Source organism: Corvus cornix, chromosome 4A (genome assembly GCF_000738735.6).
Source record: "Corvus cornix cornix isolate S_Up_H32 chromosome 4A, ASM73873v5, whole genome shotgun sequence".
NCBI lineage: Eukaryota > Metazoa > Chordata > Aves > Passeriformes > Corvidae > Corvus > Corvus cornix.
In genome coordinates this window covers 9,575,123-9,602,462 of record NC_047058.1, presented here as the reverse complement: position 1 = coordinate 9,602,462, position 27,340 = coordinate 9,575,123, and the positions used below count along the sequence as shown (strand labels likewise).

Here is a 27,340-nt window from a genome sequence, read left to right as displayed (position 1 = left end):
ACCGGTGGGACCGAGTAGGGCGGGGGGGGGGGTGGACGGGGCGGGGCAGGAAGCGCGGGCAGGGCGGACTCGGGGGCCGCGGCGGGGCCCCCCGCGCGGTGCCGCGGTGGGCGCGCCCGGAGCCGCCCGCAGGCCGGGGCGGAACGTGCGGCGGGCGGGCAGCGATGGCGGCGGCCGAGGTGGCGCGGCAGGTGCGGGCGGGCGCGGGGCCGCCGCATGGCGGGGGCTGGGCGGCAGCGGGGCGGGGGCCGGGAACGGGCAGCGCCGGGGCGACGGGCGGGAGAGCCGGGCACGGCCCGGGCGGCGGGGCTGGATCAGGGGGCGCCGGGCGGGCTGAGGGCTGCGAGGACACCGGCCTGGGGCCTCCCGCGGGTTCCGAGACTCGGTTCGGAGCGGCGGCGGCTCCCGGAGGGTCTGGCTTTGGGGACCGACCCGAGGGGAACTGGGGTTACCTGGAGTAGAGGATGTTGGGGTCCCCCCCGCTGCAACCCGGCCCGGCGACCTTGGGCTGCCAGCACCGCGGCGGGCCGGGGGTCCCGCCCTGCCGGTGCCCCGGGGCCTGGGCCCGGCCACGGCCGGACCTGCCGCGCTGCCCGGGGCTGGCCGGGCTGCAGCGCTAGGGAGGCCTGGCCCCGCATCCCTTACCCAGGTCTGGGGGCCCCTCGCCGGGCCAGGGCACGGCAATGGCATCGCTATCTCTCCGGGGATGCTGCTCTCCTCCCAAAGAAACCATCACGCCTTGCTAGGTCGTGCGTGATGCGGGAAAGGAAGGTCTCCAGTCCGGCACCGTGTGCCGCGGAGGAGCTGTGGGAGCCAAAAGCCGGCACCGTGTCCCCGCTGTGCTTTGTCCGCGAGGGTCCGCGGTGATGTCCCCGCGGGCCACCGGCCGCCGCCGTGCTCGCCTGCCTGCCTAGTGCGGCACAAGATCCCTGTGTGTTTGCGGAGAATTATCCAGAAGAGGAGCAGAGGGAGTTGAGCCACCTCTGCGTTTGTCAGAGAAATGCTAAGGAGGCATCTGTAACGCGTTTGCATGTGGAAAAGTTTTGTCTGTGGTTTGATGGGCTTCCAACTTTCATGTCCATGTGTTAATACAGAAGTAATACTTGAGGTGAATGCTTGCCATTTCGTCTTCAAAGCAGTATGGTTTAGCATGGACCCATTCTTGTTGAACAGGTAGATGTACCCATTCCTTGCCAGTTTGTGATGTTATTTCCTCCTGGACATAGCCATTGCCTTGTATGTGACTGCCAAAATATGTGAAGTGACTCAGTTGCTCCCCTGTCTTTTAAAGAAATTGAGTGTTATGCTTTCCTAAGATAATGTACAGGAGTTTGAGACATCGGCTTGCGGCCTGGAATGAATTTATGATACCGCACAGCCTTGCTGGGAAAGCTGGCTGTGAGACAGACTTGAAATTAGTGTGCTGCAAATTAAAAATGTCCTTTTACGGGCAGATGACTTGTCAGCCAAGGTCTTGGGCATTTGGTCATGGCCATGGTTTGTGGAGCAGTCAGCTGTAATGTCCTGGTGATGCAGAGGGCTCTGTGTGTGCCAACAGGGTTAAAGGTGTGAGAGCTGGGGCTGGGTTTGTGGGGGAGTTGGGGTTACCACCCTGCTATTGTCCCAGAAAACCCTTGATCAAGCCCACACTTATTGCAGGGATGGTCGGTGAAACCCCCTTCTCCCCAGGTGGGCAGGGTGGCCTCATCACCACCAAGCTGAGCCCCTTCTCCTGTCCTCTGCCGGTGGGGAGGATGGGTGCAGAGGACCAGCTTGCCAGACACTGTCCAACTCTCAGTCTCTAGTAGAGGTCAGAAAAATCATTGCGACTGCTGATAGTGATATGTATCTTTTAATATGCTGGAGGAGACTTCTCCTGGGAATGTATCCAAATTGCATGGCATTTCTGCAGGCTTTTTTCAGGGGCCTAAAGAAGTATAATCTTAAGAGCTGTCAGAATTTGAGATTTTGGAAGCACTTGACTGTTTGTGAATGTTGAATGGCTGAGTGATGCAGTGCGTCTGGAGAGGGTGGTTGATGGTCAGGACCTTTGGTGAGACACTTCTTGCTTTCCATGGGGCCTGCTTCAAAACTATTTCCCTCCCACTTTTCTGGTGTTTTTCTTTTATATTCTTGATGATCTTTTATCAGCTGAGCAAGGAAAAATAATACAAACTCTTTATCTAGACTTTACATTCCTGATTTACATTTATCTCCTGGAGGATATTTATACTGTCTGCTGGATAATTCTTTCATTACATAGGAAAACTACATACTTGTACAAGTGAGAAATAATTGATACAAGTGTTGCTCTAATTTGCTGTTTAATCAGAGCCAAATGCAGTCTGGGGAAGTGAATACCGTAACACCAAGGTCACAAGAAGGGATCTGATGTTGTTCTGGCTTAAAGACGATGTGAAAAACTTTGGTGTGGAAACCTGAGTCAGGTTCTGCCTTGCTTTGGCATTTGACATTTGACTTCTTGTGCAAGAGTTGTCTCAGGTTTGGGGGTTAAGCCCCCAGGGCTCAGCATTAAGGGCAGCAGAGGGGCAGGAGGTGGCTGCTGTGAGCACTGGCAGCGGTGGTGGAAGCTCTGTGAGTGTTGCTTGATTTGGTTTTGTTGCAGGTTGGTTCTGTTGTGTTTGTTGCAGCTGTTTGGAAATCTTCCTAAGGGAGTCTGCAAGGCCTCAGGGTTTGAAGTGATTCTCATTTGGGAAGAGATGAGAAATTGTGCCAGAAGTACTAAGTGTCAGCTGTCAGTGTCCTGAACAGAAACACTCAACTGGATGAAGTATTGTACTGCAGCCTTTGAGAGCAGTTTTGTGCTGTGTGGGCCTCGTTTGGACACTGGGTCCCTTGGGTTCAGAGCTGTAACATTCTTTACTTGCTGTGCTCTGCCTGAATGTCACAAAGTGGAGGCTTTGCCTTTGCCATGGTATCTTTTCTCATCATTCCTTCAGACCTGGCCACAGAAATAGTCCCGAATATGCAGTGTTGACATTTGCAATGAGCAGCACCATTGCGTGTGTTCTGCTTTATCTCCGCAGAGAGGCAATGGCCTCTCAGGGCTCCGAGGACATCGGGAGGTGACAGTACTGTACCTGCTTGTCCTGTAAAGTAGATCAGGGCACAGATGTGCATTCAGCAAGATTTTTTTCTAATTGTTTTTTCATCCCAAGAACCCTGGAGTGATTCAAACACCTAGAGACTAAATCTTACCCCTTTTATGTAAACTAATAGTTAATGTGTGGTGCTTTCAGGCTTGGGGTCATTCATTATGACATCTTTGTATTTTCCGTATGATTGGGATAGTTTCTGTAAGAGTTAGAGTAGGTAGTGATGGTCTCTGTGGCATGGAGAAGCCCTAACAAAAGGCTATGTAAATCCTTCTAAGAAAGGAAAAAGTAAAATAGCTTCTCCAAGTGGCTGTTCCTTACTTTCAGTCTGCAGTAGCCCTGCCTGATACAGCAAGAGAGTGTGTTGCTCTTTTTGTTCTTTTAATCTTGTTTGTGACAAACACACTTCACTTCCTCCCAAGCAACAACAGCCCATTCTGTCTAGGCAGGGGGTCACTCAGTATATGGGGGAAAAAAAAGGCATCTGGTATGTTGGTGTGGTGCCAGTGTTCACACTGGCTTTCCAGAGATTCCATCTTTGTCTTCATTCCAAGAAGATGTAACCTTAAAATAGAGAGTACAAAGGACTCTCAGCCATCCAGTGCTCACTGATGCTCCTGGAAAAAGTCTTCATGCATACAGTAGTTAAACTTTGCTTACCTTGTTGGTACCTCTCTATATGTTTTAAATTTGATCTGGTTTTGAAGATGAATAATGGAAGACAGTCTTGAACACCTTATCAGCAAAAAGCTTATGAGCTTAATGTATTCTCCTTCAGTGTTGAACAAGAGGATCCAAACCTACATTTAATATATACCCAGGATGACTAATCAGTGTGTTCGTATGTTGTTTATGATGGTGCTGTTTATATATAGCAGTGCTCTGGTACAGAGACACCATTTGGTGCCTGAAGACTGGTGACGTGTGCTGTTTCTTGGTGGATCGGACAGAAGATGTTTCTTTTCTCTCCACTGGTTTGGTAATTGCTGTCAGCTTTCTGATATGTGTAAAAACCAGTCTGATCTTAAAACATTATTTCTTTTTTTTTTTCCACTGCATCCAATCTCTTGATGCCTTGGCCAGGGAGGCTGTAGATTTTTAGGCAGAGTAGCACAATATACCTTATGGTTGCGTACTTAACATGGAGGCTCAGCTGCTGTGACTGGAAATCACATTTTGCAGTAGTTGTTTCCTGGCCTGTACCAGATGTGAAATGTGGTTTAACTGCATTGTAAAACCACAGGTGACGAGAAAAAGAACCTGCAGGAAATGACTTGGAGGCTGAATTCTGTGTGATGGTAAATGCCTCCTCTTAGCTGAGAGTGGCTTAACTTCTACCATTTATTTTGTTCCGTCTCGATAACACTTATATTTAGGGATGAGGGGATGATTTGTTCTTAATGAGAACCCACACTCCTGCCCACGCTTCCTGGGGAGAGTAGTGTTCAAGCAGTCTGCCAATGGTGTGGTTTTAAGGCTGAGTATTAAAAATACACTTGATATTTCTCCTTCCCCGGGAGCCGTCTGCCAGTGGTTCTCTCTTGCACCTTTGTGGGCTCTGTCCCCCCCATCTGTTCTTCACCAGGACCGTGGGGCTGTCGCTGCGGATCCAACACTGCCATGAGGTTCCCCAGTGCTGGGGTTTTGTTTTGGTGAATGCAGTTTAGGGGAGTTTGAGTGTGTTGTCACAAAATCTGTGTGTCTGATGGTCTCACTTTTTCTGCTTTAGCTGATTCTGCATTACTGGACCTCACAGCTGCATTGTCAGTAGGCAAAAGCAGAATCTGTTGGGGAGCCTGAGTGCTTTCCTCATGAACATGTCATTAGGAGGGAAGGTGCTCAGGAATTAATGAAGCACCGTATTTGGTGAACATCTTGTCAGGAAGAGTCAGACTAGTACACAAAATATGGCTAAGGGGAAACATATTTATACATCACAGACTGGTAAATATGGTTAATGGTTGAAATGTATTTGGAGCCTCATATCTGAAAAAAAAAAAACAAACCAACCCAAACCCACAACAGCAGACCAGTAACAAGGCAAGTAATCAATCATGCTGACAGGCTACTGTAGTAAGTGCACTCCTTGGGGATTTTTTCCTAGCCTAAAATACCAGTGCCATTAGCAGAAGAGGGAAAACCAGTATGCCTGTCCCTATAAACAGGCTTTCAAGATATGTGAAAGCATGATTCTGAAGGAAGAAATTCAAAATCACACCCTATAAACTACTGCCTTTTGGCTGTAATATTTTTTGCAAACTGATGGAAGGCTAGAGGGGAATTTTCTGATTTTCACACCAAAATACGTTTTTAAGAAGAGCCTGTGTTTCAGAGAGGGAAATACCTTTTTGGGACTGCAGGAGGACAGCTTTCCAGTACGTACCAATACAGGGGTGCAGCACTGACTTTTCATTTTGCCTGGTGCCATTTCTGAGGCTGAGCCTCCGCGTGTCGTGTTTTACTGTTGACTGGGCAGGGTTGGGACCCGGGGTGCCTTGGCAGAGACTGGCCAGGTGAAAATTTCTGACCCCCCCTCCTGAAGTTCGTGGCTGTTCTGGGCATGGAGCACCACATATTCTGCTTGGCTGGGGAGACCAGATTAGTGGTGTTGGGTGCAAGAGAGAGCAGGGTGCATGAGCAGCTTCTCAAGAAGTCCTTCAGGTGTCTGGGCAGGAGCAGCCCTTGCTCCCCAGCAGGAGGTTTGGGTATCTCCACTCCCAAACCCTCGTGGCAGGCTCCTTCTAATGGGCCTGTGGGGTTATGAGCAGTTCAGTTCTGGACACTTTTTCTCTGCTTTGTTTTCCTGCAGGTACAGTTTTCCTTACTGTTTCTAGCTAGTTTCTATAATTGCAGCTGTGAATGAGAATTACATATGAGTTCCAATTCACATAAAGTGAATGGTAATAGGCTTGTAGGAGGAGGTGTCATTAATACATTGCTTTGCACAGAGGATTCTTTTTGTTTTCAGTATAAGGTGAGACTTGAGTTTCTGCATATTTTCGCAAGAAACAAGTGTTTTGTCGCCTCTTCATTTCAGCAGCTGTGTTTGTGTACATGTTTTGCACATTTTAGTATTTTTCTGTCACGGCTACCTTCAAATGTGTGGCAAATGAAATGTTCTATTTTTGCCTTCTGGAATTGTTTTGGAGAAGAGTGAAGCATGCTGACATGATTGACAGTATCTGTGCAAATCTCTGCTTGGACTGTGCAGTTGATTCCACTTGGGAGGTCTTAAGGGTTTATACAGAGAAGTATATTTTGCTTGAAAATGACACAACTATTTCATTGTATTTCAGGGCGAAGGCTGTCGTACTGTCCCGCTTTCCGGACATGTAGGATTTGATAGTTTGCCTGACCAGCTGGTTAATAAGTCAGTTAATCATGGGTTTTGTTTCAACATCCTGTGTGTGGGTGAGTATTTCCATTTTGGGAAGTTCTCTTGCTGAAAAGTTTTCTGCAGCTGGATGTAGCTTGTAGGTTACAGCAGTAACAAGGTAGCTTTGATTTAAATTTCCCCGACTGTTCTATTTTCAGTAACAAGATTTACTGGTGCTCTGGGAAGTCCCCACTGGGGTTCTGCAGTATGGCTTTTTACCAAGCAGTGAAATAAAATGCCTAAAATCACAGGCTGTTATTATGATCTTTCTTTTCCTCATATGTTTGACTTTCACATTTTTGAAAGAAAATAGGTACTCATGCCAGAGTACTTTGTTTGTCTTGTTTGGTTAAGTATTGAATTATTATTATTATAACAAAATACTAGTCATGTTCCTCTTAAATCACTAAAAGCTATTTTTTTCTCCTCTTTTCTGTGCATACTTGAATTAAGAGAGTGTCTGGCCAAGCCTTAACTGTTCAGACAGTTATCCAAGCTGCCATGTGGTGTGGATCACAGCTGGGGCCTGGCACTGTAGCAGGACTTGGTGTCTGTCCCTGCAGCCCATCTCACAGGTCTTCCCCAGGGTTAGGATCCCAAATAATCTCTCCTCTTAGGTAACAGGAGTAAAACCCTGTATGGCTTTGATACCATAGTTTGGTAAGGTGAATTAGGAAATTAAAAATAGAGAATTAATAATTGTCTCATGGGTTTGCTGCTGCCCGTGCCCTGCATCTGGGAGCAGGAGGTTATTGGATGGCCATGGCTGCTTGGACTGAGCCCTGTCTGCAGATGATCCCAGCAGGGCCTGGTGTGGCAGAGGGGAGAGCAGCAGCTGTGGATACCTCCTGGGGACTCAGCTGGTGGTCAGCTGTGCATCCACGCAGAGGTTTTCTGTTGCCTGCCATGAGAGATGCAGCTCATGGTATGGACCTGGTGTTTGCCCAGAGCAGGGTTAAGTCTGAAGCAAGAGTAGTAGAGCAAGGAGAGGAGAGCTGAGCTCTATTAAATGGAGCTGAGAAGACAGTTTTCTTTACAACCGCATTCCTGTGAGATGATAAACTTTGCTGACAAGTGGAGGTCACTGTCAGGCTGAGAATCTAGGTGATTTCCACAGTACATGAATGTGATATGACCTAAGGAAACTCCTGTTCCCAAGACTGAAGTCTAAAAATGTTTCCTTTTTCACTTTCTGAACTGTAGTGGTTTTTTTTAAAGTTCTAGGTGTAGCAGTGGGTGCCTCCTGTAGTTGTATGTTCACTTTGATGTGTGGGGAGGAGCTGAATGCCTGTGCTTTCCTCTTTGCAGGGCAGAAATGGAATGCATTAATCACTTTTTGATGTGAACAACAAGGACTCACCAAGATCAATGTACATTAGTCACTCATGTCAGTTTTTTATGAACAGTAATAACACAATCTTGAAATAAAGAAACTTTATAGAAAAATATAATAAACTTCATTAGAAAAAGATTTAAAAATCTTTGCCCCCACACTTAAACATCCTGGAGAAAGAAAACAAAAATTCCCAGAGTTCATCTGTCATTTATTCTGTTGGATCTCACTTGTACAGCACAGTTTAGGATGAAAAATTGAAAGAACAAGGGAACAAATGAGGATTGGATGAGGATCCCATAGACAGCCCACTAAGCATGACAGAAAGGCACTTCATTACCTCCCATTTTTCAGCTGTGTGTGGCATTCTACTCTGCATCATACTGGATCTGAGCCGCCGATTCCTCCAGCTCCTGGTGGGGAAGCCAAGGAAAAGCTTCAGAAATGACTCTCAGCAGCACGTCCAGAGTGGAGCAGTTTTTAGCTCTTCTCATGCTGAAAGCTGTCTCTCCTGTGAGACTAGAACCAAAGCTAGAATAAATGAGAAAACCTCTCATTAGAAGTTAGGGGTTGCAGATGGTTTCTCTGATTTTTTTATTTCTCAGCACAACCATTTTCTTCCTAAACCTTCCGTGATAAATTTTTACATGCCTCTTTAGTTCTGTGCAAAGGCTGGAGAAGTGTTTAATGGCTGAGACTTTCTGTGCTGACTGTATTTCTCAGTGAGATAGGGGGAAAAGAGGAGGAACAGGCTGCTGGTTTTTGATGTAAAGTTTCTCAATTTTTACCAGGGTAGATTGTAGTTGCATTAAACTAGTATCCCAATTTAAGCAGGATTTTCCCCCTTCCTCTCCCCCAGGGTTTGCAGGGAATTTGTTCTAACTGGCCTATTCAGTGCAATGAGAAAGGCTGTTTTGTGGCAGAAATACTTCACTTTCCCCTGGGATTGTACCAAGACTGTTTGAGGTCTCTCACTCCAAAGAAGTGAGCCCATGGTGTGCAGGAGCTCTCACCTTGGGGGAGGTAGGGATTTGCACAGGATTCCTGGTGCTTTCCAGCAGGCAGCTCTCTGGGGTGATGAGCTGTACAGCCTGGAAGTTGCCCAGTGGTTGTTTTTGTGGTCACTGGTGCAACCAGCTGAGGAGAGAGCAGTTTCTCTAATCAAAAAGCCATCTGTCTCCTCAGCCTTCTCTTGCCCTGTGCCGCTGGTCCCCTGGGGTAGACGCTGGGAGCGGGGTGCTCCTCTGAGGTGGTGTTTCAGTGTCTTTTGTGAGCCCTTGTTGCCCTCCTTGCCCCCACAGTCCAGCCTTTGCCTGGCAGTGGGGAACTGTGTGGTGTCTCCGCACACCTGTCAGATGAAACAAATTATTTTTCAGTCTCTCCTTGAGAGATGGCCTTACCCGTCTGAGTTGCCTCAGGGCCTGTCTCAACAAGCCTGCTACATTGGATTAGCTTCCCTTTCTCCACATGAAAAGGCTGTGCATGCAGTTACATTTTCTTTAAAATTGAATTATTTGATATGTGGAGCCACGGCTGTTAATCTTGTGAAGGACAGGTGCTGCTCTCTCATGAAAGGGCACTCTTGTGAAAGCTGCTCCCTGCCTTTGAACAGGGAAATACTCCAAGGACTCCTCTGTCCTCCCACAGAGTCGATTGAGGATGATATGATTGGAGCTTCTTAAATTCTGAGTGTTGTGGGAAAGAGGGCCAGTGAGCAGTTTCTTGTTTCACTTAGCACATTGCTAGGGAAAAGCAAATTAAATTCCCAGGCACAAAAAGAGGAGGTACAGCATTTGTGGTGTATAAATCAGCTCACTGTTGCAGGTGCTTAGGATGCTAAAAGTTCTGTGAAAAGAAGCCATGAAAGTTCATTTAGCACAAAGATGTCTGTCTTGGTTTGGAAAGTTAGGAGCTTGTCCCAGCTGTAGTTTTGTAAGTAGTGCCACCACTGTTCCATCAATGTTAAATTTGATGAAGCGCTTCCGTAGAGCAGTGAAGATATCATGTGCACATGCAATTGGAGTAGGGAACATGTCTCAGGAGAACGAGAGGATGTGTGGGGAGCCCAGCTCAGCCAAGCTGTTGGGCATTGAGTGGATGGTGCTTTCTGAGCACTGATGTAGGACTGCTGTGTGTCCAGAACCTGCTGTGGTGGCTCTTGCCTTTTTTTTTTTTTTAAATGTCCTTGAAAATGTGTCGGACTTAACAGCAAGACTCCATCCCATGATGAAAGGTACAACACTCAAGCTTTTCCGTTGCTGTCACAGCTTCCTGGTCCAGAACTCTGCCAGTAAAGGTCGCTCTCTCTGCCCTGTCCTCCCCACAGAGCTTTGTCAGCCACTGTCAAGTTATATAATCCCTAAGTACAGTTTTGGAGATCAAATCACATGTGTCCCTAAGCCTGGCATCAGGAAATAATCTCCCTGCCAGGGATGCCTCTCACTCGGTTTGCATACACTGCTGCTTTTTTCAAAATAATTCTGCCTTTTAATCCCTGTTCATAATTTCTGGTTTTTGGGGAAGATTCTAGTGCCATTGGCTGGAACAGGCACAGACCACTTGTCCTTTTTATCAGACCGTCTGTTCCATCTGGACTCCTGTCCTTACAAGAAGCAGTTGGCACCATTCACATCTTCCAGCCAGCAAAAAGTTGCCTCTGTGTGGGGCAGAAACTCCCAGAAGATTCAGAAATTCTTCCTTCTGTCATGTTGGCCTTCAAAATAGCACTGCTCCCTATCTCTGCTCATAATTAACATAGCAAAATACTTTATTAGTGTCTTCAGTCTTTTACCATTTCAAGTCACTCTGTCGGTGTTTAACATTCTTTCAGCTGAGACAGTCTTTCCTCTCTTCTCCATCTTCCCTATCGGGTTTTAATTCTATGTCAAGTCAGTGGGGTTACACAGTACAGGGTCAGGGGTATCTGCTGGCTCAATGTAAATTTGGCAGTGCAGACTTGATATTTGAGATGCCATGTTAGTGCCTGGGTGTTTGTTTTAATCATGAAGTCATTTGGATGGGCGACTCCCCCCTGTGGAAAAATGCTACCGTTCCGATCTTCCCCTTCCAAAAGGAAAAACTCAGTGTTTGAGTTTAAAGTTGCCTTTGCTGGCCCTGTGTAGCTGGCATAAGGTGGAGTGTAGAAGCATGTTCTGCATCTCCTAAACACTTCTCCTAGCCCCTCTGACAGTTAAAGTCACTCCTGCTGGAAAAAAACGCTTTAGATGGATTTAAAGTAGGCAATAATTGACAGGTTCAGGATGTGCTTCAACAAGTGTTGGCCTCATATGAACATCTTTCACCCAAAAGAAGGAGGGAGGCAGAAAAGAGAGGTGACTTACAGGGTGTTGTCTGTTCGGAAGCCAGTGTGGTTTACACATGACCTTGTGTATCCACTGCAGAGAGCAGCTCCCTTGCCCTGGTCACTGCTGCTGCTCCCCTGTCACCCTGTCCTGTGGCCTTGGAGCTGCTCCGGGGCCTGCCAGACTGTGGGGCAGTGGCACAGGAGAAGGGTTTGCAGGACTGTGTGTGGGTGACGCTCCTGCACCCCAGGGCTGAGGGACTCCCCTATCCTGAGATGTCCCATCAGGGTTCCTGGCATTCACAGGCGAGCAGCCAGCTAGCTGCTCTGTCTGACCCATCCCTTGGCAGGGGCTTTGGAAATGCTGCAGCCTTCTCAGGCTGTTTAGATTTTTGTCTTTTTTTACACTGCTGTTTTCCTGGAATCCCTGAGAACGGCCTGGGAGGTCATACAGGCTGTTTGCTGTTAACTCTCAAAATCCCTCTCCAGACCATGACAATGCTTTGGTCTGATTTGTGCATCTGCTCTGTTTTGGGGGCAAATGCTCCCTGACAAGTCTAGACAGTGAGATTCCAAGTCAATGAAGGGCTTGTTGGACCAGTTTATTCTTCCAGCAACAGAGGTAGCCTTGTGCTTTGCTGAGCCCCCCTCCCTTGCTCTGGCCATTGCTGTTGTAGGTACAGCTGATGCATTGGGGTAGTGCAAGGGTCTGCAGCCACGCCAGCTCCTGGTGCTGACTCCTTCTTCTCCCCTTTGGATTGAAAACCAGATTGATGCAAAGAGCAACTGCACTGGTGACTGTTTTGGCTGTAGTTGGTGTTGGTTGGTGATGGAGCACAAGCTTTCAGCTGGTTCCCCAGCAGTTCTGCAGCTCAAGGTGTACCTTGACTTTGAAATGTTAATGGATCTTGCTGCCTCTGGAAAGATACTGGATATGTGATCCTGGCAATCAGGGACTGCTCAGTTCCCAGAGCAGGGGATTTGGGGCTTGGAACTAGACAATCTTTAAGGTCCCTTCCAACCCAAATCATTCTATTGTTTTATGATTCTGTGTTTGCCTTGCCCTGCCATGTACTTCAGCCCTGAGTGAGGAAAATCCCTTTTGAGGCCAGAAGAGGAATTTGCCTGCTTGCAGGGGTAAGGCTTGGAGATTTGGACATTTGGATGGGAGAGGATGGGGAGGAGTTTCCCCTTCTTGAATTGGGCATTTCATGCAAGTTTGGATCTGCTACAGAGCTCTAAACCTGCAAAAATAAGAAGCTCTTTTATTCTGAGCAGAGTGGGAAAATGGTGAAGTTGTTTTGTTTGGGAGCTGAGGGCTGGGGAAAGGAGGGGAGTGCTCTTGCAGCCAGACACAATCTCTCTGTGGTCCCACAGCAGGCTGGAGGAGCAGCCGTCACAGAGGGTGGGGTTCAGCTGCTCCTGAAGCTTCTCCAAAAGCCAGCTGGGCAGCTCAGAAATTGCTGTTTCCCCAAAACACAACAGCCCTCACAAGGCAACAGACCAGACTGCGTAGGAAGTCAGGTCTTTTGAGCTCAGAGAGCTGGCTCTGTTGTCAGAGCCTGGTAAGGAAGGCTGCCCTGTGGAATGTGTGCACAGAGGGATTTGTTTTATTCTTCCTGGTATGTATCTAAAACAAATTCAAGACTGGTCTCTGGGATTTGTCTCTTCTTCCAGACAAGGAAATAGTTGCCTGTTGATAAATGGAATCAAAAACAGTTCAATACTGATAGAATACTAGCAGAATACTGACAATACTAGCAGAACTTTTGGAAGCAGATTTTGCAATATTGTGCAGCTTGTGTAGCCCCTTAGGTACAAAACCAGATATTACAGAAAATGCCCCGTGCCAGTGTAGAAGGCTGATTCTCCAACTTGTTATGAGAAACCAATTGCACAACTTGCTGTCAGACTCGAACCAGCTCTCAGGGTTTCTGCACGGAAGGAAGCTATTTCTGTGGCTGCTTATTAGAGACATTGATCTGGAGTAGCTTTTTTTGGAAATGGCAATGAGCCCCATTTCCTCTCCCACTTTTTAATGAAAACAGCATCTTCTGTAGTGTAGTTGTGGGTTTAAGCAGGATCTGAACATTGCTTTCCCCTTTGCCTTTTCACCTCTTCTTTTCATCTCTATTTTCTAATGACATTAATGGCCATTAGACTGTGAAATGTAATTTGCCCAGAATACAGACCTCCCATTGTTCATGGCTTTTTGTTTACCAGACGCTCCCTTGGGAGCATGAGATCTGCTTTCATCTGCTACAATTTCACCCCTGTTAACGTTTGGAAGCTGAAAGGCCAACCCATATTAATATTCAACAGAACATTTCAACTCTCTTTTTCTCCAATAGGGGAAACTGGCCTTGGTAAGTCCACCCTCATGGACACCCTTTTCAACACCAAGTTTGAAGGTGATCCAGCATCTCACTCACAGCCTGGGGTCCAGCTGAAATCCAGTACCTATGACCTGCAGGAGAGCAATGTCAACCTCAAGCTGACTATTGTGAGCACAGTGGGCTTTGGGGATCAGATCAACAAAGAGGACAGGTGAGTATGGGGGAGAGAGGCTATATTGTGATGTGGCTTTTCATTCTCCCTGTGCCCTAGTTGAGCCTGACTGCACTGCAGTGTTCTCCTGCTTGCTTCTTAGGAGTTGTCCTTGTCCCCTCTTTGGGATGGGACAGGTAGAGGAGAGGACAGAGGCTCTGGAGTGTGTCAGCATTACTTCAGCTATAAAGCAGCTTTTTTCATGCTATCAAAGCAATATCTGCCCGGCTGGAAACCTTCTGCCCAAATTCTTCTGGTGGGGAGACTGAAATGCTCCAGGGCATCTGGGCTTGTTTTGGTTTGTGCTGACCTCAAGCTGCTGACCAAACCACTTGTGTGGTTTAGTGTCTGCTTGGCTTAATATCCAGTTCTGGCAGGGCGCTTCCATGGGAAGAGCCAAAGGAAGCACGATAAATGTGCAGTGAGATACCTTGGGGAAGTGTCTCTGGCAGCTCACATCCCAGAGTGGCTGGAGTGTGTTGGTTAAGGGATGTGCAGTTACACTAGACAGTCTCCAACGTGCATCTCTGCAGAGACATTGCTGATGGGATTTGGTTTTTTGTGGGTCTGTTAGATTTTTTTAAAGTTTGTTTAAAATGCAGTGATGTCCTTTACATTATGAGTCTGTTAGGCTCTGTATTTCAGAAGGCCTTGCAAGGGAGTTGCAGGAATTTTGTGCACCAGAGCACTGGGCAAAGGTAGTACTGAATGAAGCTGTGTCTTCCACCAGCAGCATGTGCGGCTGTGAGAGCAGCAAGCCATTCACTCCCTGAGTGCAAGCAAGGGTTACACACTGCTGCAAATGAGTCTCCATTAGCCTTGCTTTAGGAAGTCTCTCACCCTTAAGGCATCAAGGTGATGCCTCACATTTCAAAATATGAGGGTCTGCCTTCCCTGGAGATTATGGTGTATCTGCTGAATGCTGATACTGTGTTTTGACAAACAGGCTGCCAGAGTCTGATGTAGGACCATGTCTCCTTGTCAGCAGTGCAACTTAAAAATTTCTAACAGGTGGGGAGCAAGGGAGGTGGAGAGAATTGGTCTCAGAAAGTGAAATCTATCAACAGCTTGTTTCTTAAAAGCAAGCAAAGGAGCATTGTCCTGTCTGTTTAGCTCTCTGACTGTGAGATGTATAGCTTTTTTTTTCCTTTCTCCAAAGCTATAAGCCCATCGTTGAGTTCATTGATGCTCAGTTTGAAGCCTACCTGCAAGAAGAACTGAAGATAAAAAGGGTCTTGCACAACTACCATGATACCCGGATCCACGCTTGCCTGTACTTCATTGCTCCGACAGGCCATTCCCTGAAATCCCTGGACTTGGTAACAATGAAGAAGCTCGACAGCAAGGTTGGCACGCTTAAATCTTACTGGGCAGATTTACTGTTTGCATAGTGGAAAGGCTGCTGCTTTTCCGGAGGATCTACCCACCCTGAATAGCCCTTCTGGTGGAAATGACTGAGTTGGCAGATAATTTTGTAGATTTATTGAGCACTTACAAGTTCTTGAAGGTCATATTGCAGACTTGGAGAAAATCCCAGGAGCAAAATTGATTACTTCATGCCTCTGTTTTTTTCTAGGTGAACATCATTCCCATCATTGCCAAATCTGATGCCATTTCCAAGAGTGAGCTGACCAAGTTTAAAATTAAAATCACAAGTGAACTGGTCAGTAATGGGGTGCAGATCTATCAGTTTCCAACAGATGATGAATCAGTGGCAGAAATAAATGGGACAATGAATGTAAGTGACTTGGTTCTTCCTCCTCTCCCAGAACAGCACTGTCAGTGTAGAGGTTGATGGCCCATACTGGGATGTTTCTTAAATCTGCTTTCCCTTTTATTTTGTGTCTTAAAAACAGAGGGTTTCACAAGAATCTTGTCTTTGTAGTGTCATCCTAGGCTAGGAGAGCTTTGTGGTAGGCTACTGCCTCTCTGGTGGGCTTTTCTAGTCAGAAAACAGACTTTTAATACTCTCCTTGTCCATGTGCATGTCTGTTGAGGGAAATCAGTGTTTAACCCTTTTCAGCTCGAGGGTTTGTCATTATTTCTGTCCTATGCATCACCTGATGGCCTCCCACCAGTAAACTTCCAGGATCATGTGGCAAGGACTTACACAGCTTAGCCAGCAATGCGTGAAAAGCAGTACACAACTTGGGCCAGACATGCTTTGAGGTGCCTGCAGGTGCCCATTCTGGGTCTGGCCTTCCCAGCATCATGGGTGCCTGTCTGTGGCTCCTTGAGGATGAAACAATCTGTTCCTTGGCCTTTCTGGCAGCACATCCTGACCATGGTCCCATTTTCCAGAAGGCTTTTCACAGGAAATCAAGTAGGGGAAGTTGCTTGCTTCAGTGCTGTGGATGTAGTAGAGGCCTAGCTGATGTGCGTTTGTGCCACCTCCTGATCTAGTATTAATAGTTGTACAGTTTTCTGGAGAGGCCTGAAAGAAACATAAAGTTTGTCCTGATGTAAGAGCTGTCAGTGATGGTTTCCTGGTCAGAGCAGTTCTGTGTTAGCCCTTCTGAGGGTGGAAGTGAACCTCTGCTTGTCTTTCAGCCATTTACTTGTCTCCTGGGAGGGAATTGCTGTCTTGGGTTGCAGACGTTCTGGGTTGTATCAGTTGATGCACAGACAAATCAACTCTTTAATCCTCTATTACAGTCAGAATTACCAGGTTTATGGGGACTAAGCAGGCCGGAATTTGACCAAAGCAATTTTGCAGATCTGGAAAACTTGTATCCAAATACCGATTTTATTAGAAACATAAGACAAATGTTACTCTTACTCTGTGTGTGTCCCATGCGAGAGCTGGGGCCTAAGGAATACAGGGGAAGAGCCCATATCTGTGAGTGCTTGCTGGCAGTTTTGCTTTGTTTGCAGTTTGACTGTATGAGCCACACTCAGAAAGCAAAAACATCATCTCTGAAATCTTTTGCTTGTACCAGCTGTCATGGACTTGTCCAAGTTTTTAGATAACCTGTGGAATTCACTATCTGCTCTTGAGAGCAGTCCAGGGTCACTGGTCTTCCATGTAGTTGGCTTCCTGAGGCCCTTTCAGTTGCCCAGAATTTGGTGCACTTTAAAAGCTTTGCCTGACAAATGTTACTTCACAAAACTCAGCAGAAGGGGTTGGTGCAAGGAGCTGGGAACTCAAAGTGCTGAAACTTTGCACTTGACTTCCTTGCAGCTTGGCAGAATGCACTGTAGTTCCCAGGAACAAGTGGAGGTGGGCAGAAATCTCACAGAAAAATGCAGCAAAGTACAATGTCAATGTCTGGGGGTTTTGCTTGGCTACCTGAGTTTTGGAAATGAGAGGACTATATGGTGAGATCTTCAGAGTTTAGATAGGTGTTGGGAGGGTTTCGGTTCCAATTTTGCTGAGCTTGCACTGGGCAAGTCTCTTTTTGCCTTCTGCAGAGAGACCATCTTCTTAACTAAGAAGTGACTATTTCTGATTTCTGAGTTTCTGAAAAGCAAATCCCTCTTGTTCTTAGTCAGCCTTCATGTAATGTGGAGTGCATATCTCAGCTTGAAGAGTGTGACCTTGGGTCACACCGGACACAGTGGCCCGGGACATGTTCAGCCCTTCCTCACCAGGGTGGAAGCAAGCAGGGAGGAAGGAGCTGTTACTCTGGGGGTGAGGGATGGACTTCCATCTCATGATCTGATGGAGCAAGGTGTCGAGTGCTCCAACATGAGCTAAAGGAGTGGTGGGGGGATGAAATCAAGAAGGCTCCAAGACCTCATACTGCTTCTGTGCTTGTGCAGATGTTCTCCTCAGGCATGGCAAGCCCTGGGACAGCACCGCAGTCCAAGCCGCAGCACGCTGTTCCAGCTGTCATTCTGATGCCAGTCTTGCACTGGCTCATCTCACCTGAGACTCTGTGGCTGGGAGGATCAGCCAGGTAGAGGATATAGAGTGGTAGCACTAACAAGGTTTCCAAAAAAGGACCCATCCTGCTACCCCTTGTCTTGGGCTAGTGGCCAGTGACTAGACTCCCTGAGATTAGCGTGTGCATAATGACTGTCTAGCTCAGTGGCTGTGCTAATCTCTGTGTGCTGGTGGGTCCCAGGTCTGAGAAGGGCTAACGTGGATATCATTAAATGTGTTTCAGGCCCACTTGCCATTTGCAGTGATCGGGAGTACGGAGGAGCTGAAAATAGGAAACAAAATGATGAAAGCTCGTCAGTACCCTTGGGGCACAGTGCAGGGTGAGTTGAGCCCTGGGATTTTCATGGCATGAATGGTGACACTTGTGCAAGGAGGCAGTGGGCTTTCTTAAAAGGAGCAAGGGCCTGCTGGACTTGATTATCCATGGGGAATTATCCTGTGTTAAATCCTTGTGTCAGGCCTATAGTGCCAGTTTTCTTTGCTTGGAAGGGCTGTTAAACCTGTTGGAGGAGTAGACAAGTGGGGAATGCGGGAAGAGATCTTAGGTTCTGTCCCCATTTTCCTCCTTACCATGTCTTCTTACAGTGGAGAATGAAGCTCACTGTGACTTCGTGAAGCTGCGGGAGATGCTGATCCGTGTGAACATGGAAGACCTTCGTGAGCAGACCCACACACGCCACTATGAGCTCTACAGGCGATGTAAACTGGAAGAGATGGGTTTCAAAGACACTGATCCAGACAGCAAACCCTTCAGGTGAGATCCCTGGAGGAGACAGGAGAGCTTGAGAGAGGCATTTTTGGATGCGCTGTGTGCTTGTGTGTGTGTGTGTCCTTGGGGGAGCATGGAAAGAACCAATGCAGCAAGAAAAACTGCCAGGTCAGATAAATCCAGACTTCAGCAAAGGTCTGACTGAGAGAAGGTGAAAATACAGGGAGGTTGTGCAGGACTGTCTGTGAATCTGCAGGTATGGGAGTAGAAATGTCTGTGCTGCAGAGAGACAGCAGTGTTCCTCTGAACTAGTGTTTGTTGCCAGCTGGTCTCTTTGAATTGCCCAACATTCAACATACAGAAAAGTGCCAAAAATCATTGGATAAAGAAGACCTTGGGCACACGTAGGTGAGTAGCAAATATGTTGTGTGCAAAGCAATAGTCATGGTGATGGCCTGATTTCAAAGGGTCAGGGAAAGCAGTTTGTCCCAAGTCTTATCACTGGACTTTCTTTCCTTTTTAGCTTACAAGAAACTTACGAAGCCAAAAGAAATGAGTTTTTGGGAGAACTGCAGAAAAAGGAAGAGGCAATGAGGCAGATGTTTGTCCAGAGGGTCAAGGAAAAAGAAGCAGAGCTGAAGGAGGCTGAAAAAGAGGTAAAGACTGCAGTATTTGTGTCTTCATGGTTGAGTGATAGATTCACTCCCAATTAGGTAGTTGCTGCCGAAGCACTTTCTGCAGAGTGTGGTTTAGGACTTTCTTACCAAGAAGTGTAAAGTTTAACTTGGATGGGGATGTTAAGGTGTTCAGTCTGTAGGACAAAACTGAATCACAGTGCTTGTTGTGTACAGCTTACTGCACCAGGAAAGGGCCAGAGTCTTGATTCTGATGGAGAGGTGCAGTGTTGTAAAAGTCAAGGAGAGAAGCAGCCCTTGAGATGAACTTGTTTTGCAAAAAATACACCCATACAACTTTCTTAGTTCTGTGAAAAATCCATTAAATTACTGACCTTTAAAGAGGAGTAAGGCAGGGACCCCTGGAAATAATTAGGTTTTTTTTTTACCCTTATGCTCTCCCAATCCTCTGTTCTTAGTCTGCACAATGATGCATTACTAGAACACTGCCTGCCTGTAAGTTGTTGTGGAAGGAGGCTGTTCCCTGCCCTTTGTCTGGGCACTGGCAGCTCAGTAGCTAGAAATGATGTGGAGACCAATGGAGACTCACAGGCTCAGATCTCAAGGGATCCTTTCATCTTCCTCTTTTCCTGTGAACAGAATACCTGGTAGTGCCGTGTCCTGCTCACCTCTCTCCTTTCCCTTTAGCTGCATGAAAAGTTTGATCGCCTGAAGAAATTGCATCAGGATGAAAAAAAGAAGCTAGAGGATAAGAAGAAGTCTCTGGATGATGAAGTAAATGCATTTAAACAAAGGAAGACAGCAGCTGAATTGCTTCAGTCACAGGCTCAGCAGGCTGGAGGATCGCAAACTCTTAAAAGGGATAAGGAAAGGAAAAAGTAAGTTGCTAACTCAGAGATATTTGCTTTTTGGTAATGGTTCTCCTTTACTAATTTTCTGCATGTTCCTATCTCCCTCCCAACATAGCCAGTCCTTATCGGGGAAGGTTTGCAGACAGATTTAATCCCTTGTAAGGCTGAGCGGTAGCTGGAAGCCTTTTTAACATTTGCTGTCATCCTGGAGATCAGGGAGCAGTGCTATCCTCCCTCTTTGCCTTCTGACAGCATGGGAGAGGATGAACTTGTTTTTATTCCCCAAGATTCCGTGCTCCTCCCTTGGTCTCTCAGTGCATGTAAAGAAGTGGAACCATACTAGCTGCCAAGGCTAGGGTGTGGGTAGCAGAGATGTCCCATTACCCTCAGAGAGGAGCACGTTCTTGCTCATGTTCTTACTTGTTTAGGTTGAGAAGATTGTGGAAATTATTCAGGGAGACTAACAGTCTTGAATTCCAGAATCTGCAGAATGTAAGACTGCAAAATGAGGGGACAGGTCATAGCACCTTGTTAGCACTAGTACTCTTCTCCTGTCCTAGATCAGCTTTTTGCCCTCCACAGAAACAGTGGGATATACTGAATGGCTGTAGCTGGGGTTCCCCATGCCAGGGACTGGTGTGACAGGATCCAGCCCCTCGTCGGGGTCTGGGATCTGGGCTGTCTACAGGGCTTGTGCCAGGCTCCTGAAGCTCTGCAGTTGCTCAAGGGCAACCAGCTGTACAGTGAAACAGATCTCCCGCTTCTCCCAGCACTGAGCAGTTCCCTTCCTTCTCACTATGGTACATTTCCCAAATGGAGTGCTGTGCCACCTGTGCCTGTGTGCAGAGAGTGGTGTGCAGACAAACAGGGGTCTGGTTTTGTACCACTGGCATAATCCCCCCTCTGCACAGCCCTGGGGCGATCCTTGCCTGCACTATGCAGTCTTAAGTACATGAAGAAGTGCTGTTAAATTGGACAATATGGGGTGTGTCCGAAGTGCTGACAGCACACTTTGTCAGGGAAAAAGCCTGTGACTGTTAAGCTTGGGATCAAAAGAGACAGAGGAGGAAAGACCCAATTACAAGAATGAGATCCTGGTTTAGTCTCTTAGTTTAGAGCTGAAGCTGCTGAGCAATTAGTGCTGCCCTTTTCTCACTCGCCCATTACTTTTTCCACTGCCTATTTTGATTTGTTCATCTGAATTACCTTCAGGGGGTTTTAATATATTTTCATACTGAGGAGTCTGAGACTGACCAGGAACAGACTTCTCTGCCCAGCCTGGACTGTGTGAGGAATATCCAACTGAGCTCTTTCATGCTTAGAGCCCATAGGTATCTGCTCACTCAGGACTGCAGACTTCAGCCTTGAGATCAGTCAGGGTCAGGAATGCAGAAAAGGGAGCCAACAGCCCGATAGTATCAGCAATTAGTTGCTGTGGCCCAAGTCACACTCTTGGTCCTTGAAGTGGTTCTCATCTCAGAACATCTCCTTGACACCAAGCATGTTGATATGGAAAAGCTTTGGTACTGTCCTTGTCAGTTAAGGGCACAGAAAACTCCATGACAGGGATAGGTCAGTGCTTCAGTAGGGATTGGGAAGATAATAGGAAGCCTCTCTCGCCTCCGGGAAAATTGCTGTGCAAGAAATGGTGCTGCTTTCTTTGCTCTGTAACTTCTCTGATTGTCCTTAATAATGAATTTCAGTATTTAGATCATAAATTTTTCTTAACAATCCATGAATTTTGCAAGCTGAAGCTTACTTGTAGCTTGTTTACTACTGGCTGGCAGTACAATAGCCTTTTTCTTTCACAGGTGACTCGTTTAAACCCAAGCTCTGTAATTTGCACTAATCATGACTCAGTTGATTTTTTTTGTTGTTGTTGTTACATCATTATCATCATTATTAGCTCTTACATATGTGCTGTTTTACAGTTAGCTGCTGTTTGGCTGCATGGTGCATGAGGCACATTGTCCTGGTAAGCGTCATTAACTAATAGAGCCTCACAGTGGGATCAGTTACCTTTCCTAAAAAAGCAGACGTGTACAAGTCCTGAAGCTATAAGTATTATCTCTGTCTTCTTCTGCTTTCACCCCTACTGTATGTGCTCTATCAGTCTCTCTCTACATGTGCAGTTGTAGAAAAAGGATGTAATTGTCTTTAAAGATTCTGCAAAGTTAAATTCAGAGAATCAGTATTAGGATATGGAACATAGAAAAATGAGGATTACATCCTCTTCCTTTTAAATCTTCCCAGCACCTCTTTGGCTCTGTTGTCTTTATTCCGTCTCTCTTAGAAATAAATTATATTCTTTAATCACACAGATTGATACTATGGCAACAATTGCTATGGAGATGTGGTGCTGATGATACAGCCCAGCTAGCCATGAAAATGTCTCTCTCTTTCCTTTCTCCTCCTTCCCTCCCACTCCTCCAAGTTGTAACGTAAACTTGTGGTTACAGTGAAGGTAGATGCGAGACTAGTTTCTGTCATCATCTGACAGTGGTCTACTTACAGCTAATTACAAAAAATTGAGCATTTTTAATTTGCTGATGATTCTCTGGTGAGAGGAAGAAAGCTCCCACAGGAATGTCTTGCTTCTTGACAGAGCAGCAATACTCATTATCCAAGGCAAGCATGACAGTGCCCCAGACTGAGGTGCACAGGCCTCTCAGAGAAGGGACCTGTTGGAACTAAACTATAAAACACCCTAAAAACTCATCCTTGAGTCCACCCTTACCTACAGACAAAGCTAAAACTTACATTCTCTCCTGGATAGTCCAAATTAATTATGGTCTGTCCTTAAACTGGTAGAAGCTGATTCCAGGATTCTTTCCCTCTTGGCTCCACAAGGGAAATGGAAAAGCAAGTAAACATCATGCTGTCAGTGAGAGGCATTTGAATGTAATTTAAATGGGACCTTCCACTTAACAGAAGAGCTTCAGAAGGGTCTTGCACTGACTCAAACTGGCACTTGCAGTCGTCTTGAGCTGTCCAGTTGAATGAATGTCTCTGCTGCCAATGGTAACTGTAGAACAATGAAAAGAACAATTCTCTGCTTAACGGGCTCGGAATGTAGAAAAATAAGCTTAAAGAATAACAGTGTTCATTCTGGTGCTGAGTACAAAGGCACGGCTAAAGTGCAGTTAGAGTGAACATTACTGATTTTTGTTGGTTTTGGATTGCTTTTGGCAGTCCTCATAACTGTACACTGTTGTGTGCTGGGCTTTGAATCAAATGAAGTTCTTTGTTCCCACTACACAATTGCAGACAGTGCCTTTCTCAATGGGCATTTGTCATTGCTAAATTAAATATGTATATGTGGTACTTTTCCAGGATTTAGAAAAACACTCTCCATATTGATCCATAAAGTGTTGCAGGGCTTCACTGTTTTGCAAGGATACAAACAAGTCACAGTTGATGAGTCCTGTAGCTTGCAAAACTGCGAAAGGATTGTTTTAGAAAATAAATTTGGTTCATCCCACTGCTGAGTGTGTGTGTGTGTCTGCATAAAGCATGTTTTTTAGTCAGATTAAACCTTATTAACACTTAGCAATGTTTTCTTTTTTATGTGTGCACACATTAGGAAACATTTGTATTTTTATTTTGTTTTTTGTCATTAATCCATAAAAGCATTAACCTGCCTTTTTCTTTCATTTTCAGTTCGGGTTTCCTGTAGAACCTTTCCCTTGGCACCAGAGGCGAATGCCCCACTCTTGGCTGTGCCATTGTGCCTGTTTGCTCACCTTTCCCATTGCTCCCCTCCCGCGCTCACCACTGAGGGTTTAACCAGAGCTCTTGTCTGCTGGGGTTGTTCTTGTGGGGGACCCTGCTGGCCAGAGGTGCTCATACCAGGTTCCTCCTGCCCCTTGGGCAGCAGCAGGATGCCCAGTGCTCCAGGGCAAGTGTCCCCTCTCCCATTGCTCAGCTTTTCCCCCACTCCATGCTATGTGAGAGCTGCCTGGGGGGTGCATTTAGCTCCTGCTGTGGGTTCAGCCCAGTGCTGCCATTGGGGGTGGGGATGTACTGCCTCCAGAGACTGGCTGCCCTCTCCCCATGCTAATTTTATGCTCCTAAGCCCTCATACCCCCTGTGCTGCCATGTGTGACTCAAATAACTTTCAAGGACTTTTTGCAAAACTTGACATCCTCACAGGCTTGGGCCTGAGTCCACACCTCTAGTTCCCAGGCTTGAGGAAATCACGAATTTGGATCCATGGTTTGCAACTAAGTGTTCTCTGAATGCTGCAGGGGTCATGAAGGATCTCTTGCCTTGTCTCCCTCTCAGTGTGCTGGCCTGGATGCACATCCTGGATCCAATCTCAGGGAAAACTGGTCACCTTGCTGTACATACCAGTGTTTCTGAAGAAAGATGATGCTGTTTCTTTGACTTCCTTCTCAGTGATTCCAACAATTTCTGGTTTTAATGCAAAAAAATACTACCTTTATTTTTTTAATCTGGCATCTCTTTAGAACTGTACAGATGTTGACAGGTTTCTTCTCATATTTTCTATTCAGCAAAAGCCTTGTTTTTACTGTAAGATTTGCACTGAAAAGGAGGGCGTTTTGCTCACTGGGCCAGGAGTTCACTCTGGCCAAGTGCAGCTGTGGTTTGCCTGCTAGTATCTTTTCTGTGTATTTCTGACTTGAGTTTTGTTTTTAAATAAAGAGTTCATCGGACAGTGAATTCTGGTTAACATTTACTTCTTCTGTTTTTTGTTTTCTTTGCCCTTCTTTTACAGTAACCCATGGCTCTGTACTGAGTAATTACCCCTGAATACAATGGCCTGGAATGGACCTTCATTTACTTGTTAAATCATAGGGTCTAATAAAACATGACAGCATTTCAGCTGTGACCTTTCCAGGGTGTTACCCTTGCTCTCTCCTATGTCCTCGTTGTGATTCTGTCTTTAGTATGTACTGGTGGTTTTTGCTTTTATTAAACAATGTAAAATTAGTCATAACAAGGTTATGGATGCTACCACTTTAAATCCTGCCATATTTTTTTTTCCCTACAATTAATGGATTCCTCATTTTTCTGGTCTCATTCCACCCAGCTAAATAAGGGATATGGAAATAAGTTCTGCGAGTTATTTTTGCTGGCAAAATAACAACACAGTTTAAATATATTTATTGATGACATTAAAATGACAATACCATCTTAGTTTGATTATCATGTAGTTTAGAGATAAAACACTTTTTTCTCATTATATTTGATGTCATTTTCATGACATCATCTGTCTTTTTTCATTTGCTTTTATTTTTTCCTTTGCTAATTCATGCTATCTGAAGACTAGCATGTAAATCCTCATTTCCATTTCAGACTTGCTTGTTGTGGCCCTGATCCCTCAGTTGTGCTGTGGGCGGGCTCAGTGCTCTGTATGTGGTGAATCCACACGTCCTGCCCCTGCTGAAAGATCAGATGCATGCTGCAAGACAGCCTCCACAAAACCCCTCCAGATCCTGGGGTTTTGGAAGATAAGCACACCTCAGGGCTAGCCCTGATAGATGATGCTGTTTAGTGCAGTTTTTAGTGGAGTTTTACCCAAGCAGTGCTCTGGGTGATGCCACAGGCTCAGGAGCAGTTTCAGCACAGGGTCAGCCTGGCTCCTACTCATAGCAGCAGCCCCAGATCAAACCGTGGCCTGGCCTCTGTTCCCAGCAGTGAGGGCAGTCTAAACTCTTAACTGCAATGTATTTTCTCAGGTATTCTGTTTCACCATGAATACAATTTCATTTCCCATAGAACTCTTTGATTGCTTTGTGGTTTGTTTGGGATTTTTTTTCAGCAAGTTAAAATAATTTGAATGTTTTCTTCTTCCTCTACTTTTGAATGCTACCCTGCTCCCAAAACCAGTCAGTATTAATCTGACAATGATTTCTAGATTATCTGCTGAAAGGACAATTGAATGTGGCTTTTTTTACCATACTGCAGGTCACTGTCGTTTCTTCCTGACCATTTGCCTTATTAGAATGTTATTTAAAGTTATGTGAAATCTTTTTAAAGTCTTTAAAGAAAAAAAGGTTTTTACTTGTGCGATTTCATGAAGTACTTGAGGTACCACAAGGAGGTTCCATCTCTCCTCTGTCAGCTGTTTCCATGTTGCATCTCTTTTTCTTGCTTTTTGAATGTCTTTCTCTTTTTTGCTAATCTTCTGTTTTTTCTTTTTTCCCCTTTTCTCTCTCTGTAGCTTTTTTTAATCTGTCTTCGCCAGCTGCACTGTGTCTGAGGGAGAAGACTGCCACTTCTAGAAGAGTTTAAGGGTCTTTTGTCTGGGGAGGGGGGAACAAATCTTCAGTGTTAGTGTCTTGGAAAGAAGCTCTTTTACTGACTTGCATGATACCTAAAATTGAAGTGTCTTGTAATTTGTGTGACAAGACAGGGTGATGCGGGGGGAACTGATTACCTGGAATTTTGAGGAGCAACAGAAATGTGATGTTGGGACTAATGATGTAGCGAATACATTTTCAAATGTTGTTATGGGCATATGTTTTTTCTAATGTTGTCTTTAATAATCTAAATGTCATGGGCTTCCCTGAAGTGTGAAGCCTAAGGAATATTTTCAATATGCTGTTTGATTGGTTTTGGAAACCGTGCATTCAGAATTCAGAGTCAGAGGAAATACAAATATGGTGCAACTTGCTCTGTTGGCAGCCACGAAATATTTAATTTTATCAAAGAAATAAAGAACTGTGTGTTCTCACTAGTGTCCTCCTGTGTCTCACCACCCTGTTAAAAGAGCCCCATTGGTTGGTGGACGTGAGTCAAGTGGTACTTTCTTTTTCCTAACTCCACCTCCTCTTGTTCTTTAAAGTTAGGAGAAGTTGGCAGTGCCAGGGAGAGGCGATGCTGGGGGTGGTGTAAGGATAAATTCCATGCCCGCCGTGAGCGGGGTGCAGTGTCTCGCGGTGCTGGAGCCGCCCGGGCACTGCTCGCCCCTCCGCGCTGCCCTCCCCGCGCCCCGCATGCTCCCCGCGCCACCGTCCCGTGCCGGTCTCGTTTCCTTTTTACAAATGGGAGTGCGTGAAAACGGCACCGCATTCTGTATTTACACGGCAAACATGAAGGAACCAGCACTGTTCTGCCTGTTACCTTTCTAACTTTCATGTAAATTTTAAATAAAAAATACGAAAAGCCAGCGCGGCTGCTGTGGTGTGTGTGTGCTGCTCGCGGGGCCGGCGGCGCTGGGCCCGGTGGTCCGGACAGCTCCGGACGGTCACGGGGAAGCCGAACTGAGGTTGGCGGTTCCCGGCGCCGGGCAGCGCATCGCCGCGGGCAGGGCTGCCCTTGCGGCACCCGCGGCTGTTCGGCAAGGCCTGGGACAGGGTCGGACCCCGCGGAGAGACCCCCGGGCCCCGGGGAGGGCAGGAGGGGAGCAGGACCGTCAGCATCGCGGCTTCCTCGGGGACCGCTCCGGCCCCGCTCCCGTCCGGCCCCGCCCCTCCCGCTCCGGATCGGGGCAGCCGCCGCCAGGCGGTTGTTTCTCGCGGCGTCTCGCGCGGTCGTGACGCGCGGCCACGTGACGCGGCGCCGGCCGGGCCGCGCCGTTCGGCCCCGCGCGAGTGACGGGAGCGGAACCGGGAGCGGAA

The 27,340-nt window shown here is 46.6% G+C and overlaps 1 protein-coding gene across 6 annotated transcripts; it reads left to right on the top strand.

Moving 5' to 3' along the window:
• The first annotated feature begins 112 nt into the window (after positions 1–112).
• On the top strand, positions 113–26,889 carry SEPTIN6 (septin 6). Of its 6 annotated transcripts, none has more exons than XM_039572147.1 (11): positions 113–191; positions 6,413–6,527; positions 13,478–13,673; positions 14,833–15,019; positions 15,250–15,411; positions 17,783–17,879; positions 18,145–18,313; positions 18,792–18,924; positions 19,591–19,781; positions 21,686–21,729; positions 25,942–26,889. In XM_039572147.1, the coding sequence occupies exons 1-10, from the start codon at positions 165–167 to the stop codon at positions 21,687–21,689; spliced, it is 1,281 nt and encodes a 426-aa protein (XP_039428081.1). In that variant the 5' UTR covers positions 113–164; the 3' UTR covers positions 21,690–21,729; positions 25,942–26,889. The 6 variants fall into 6 exon arrangements, with proteins under 6 accessions (XP_039428081.1, XP_039428082.1, XP_039428080.1 ...); XM_039572148.1 differs by lacking the exon at positions 25,942–26,889 and adding an exon at positions 24,493–24,612; XM_039572146.1 differs by lacking the exon at positions 25,942–26,889 and adding an exon at positions 23,415–24,453.
• Positions 26,890–27,340: the final 451 nt, after the last annotated feature.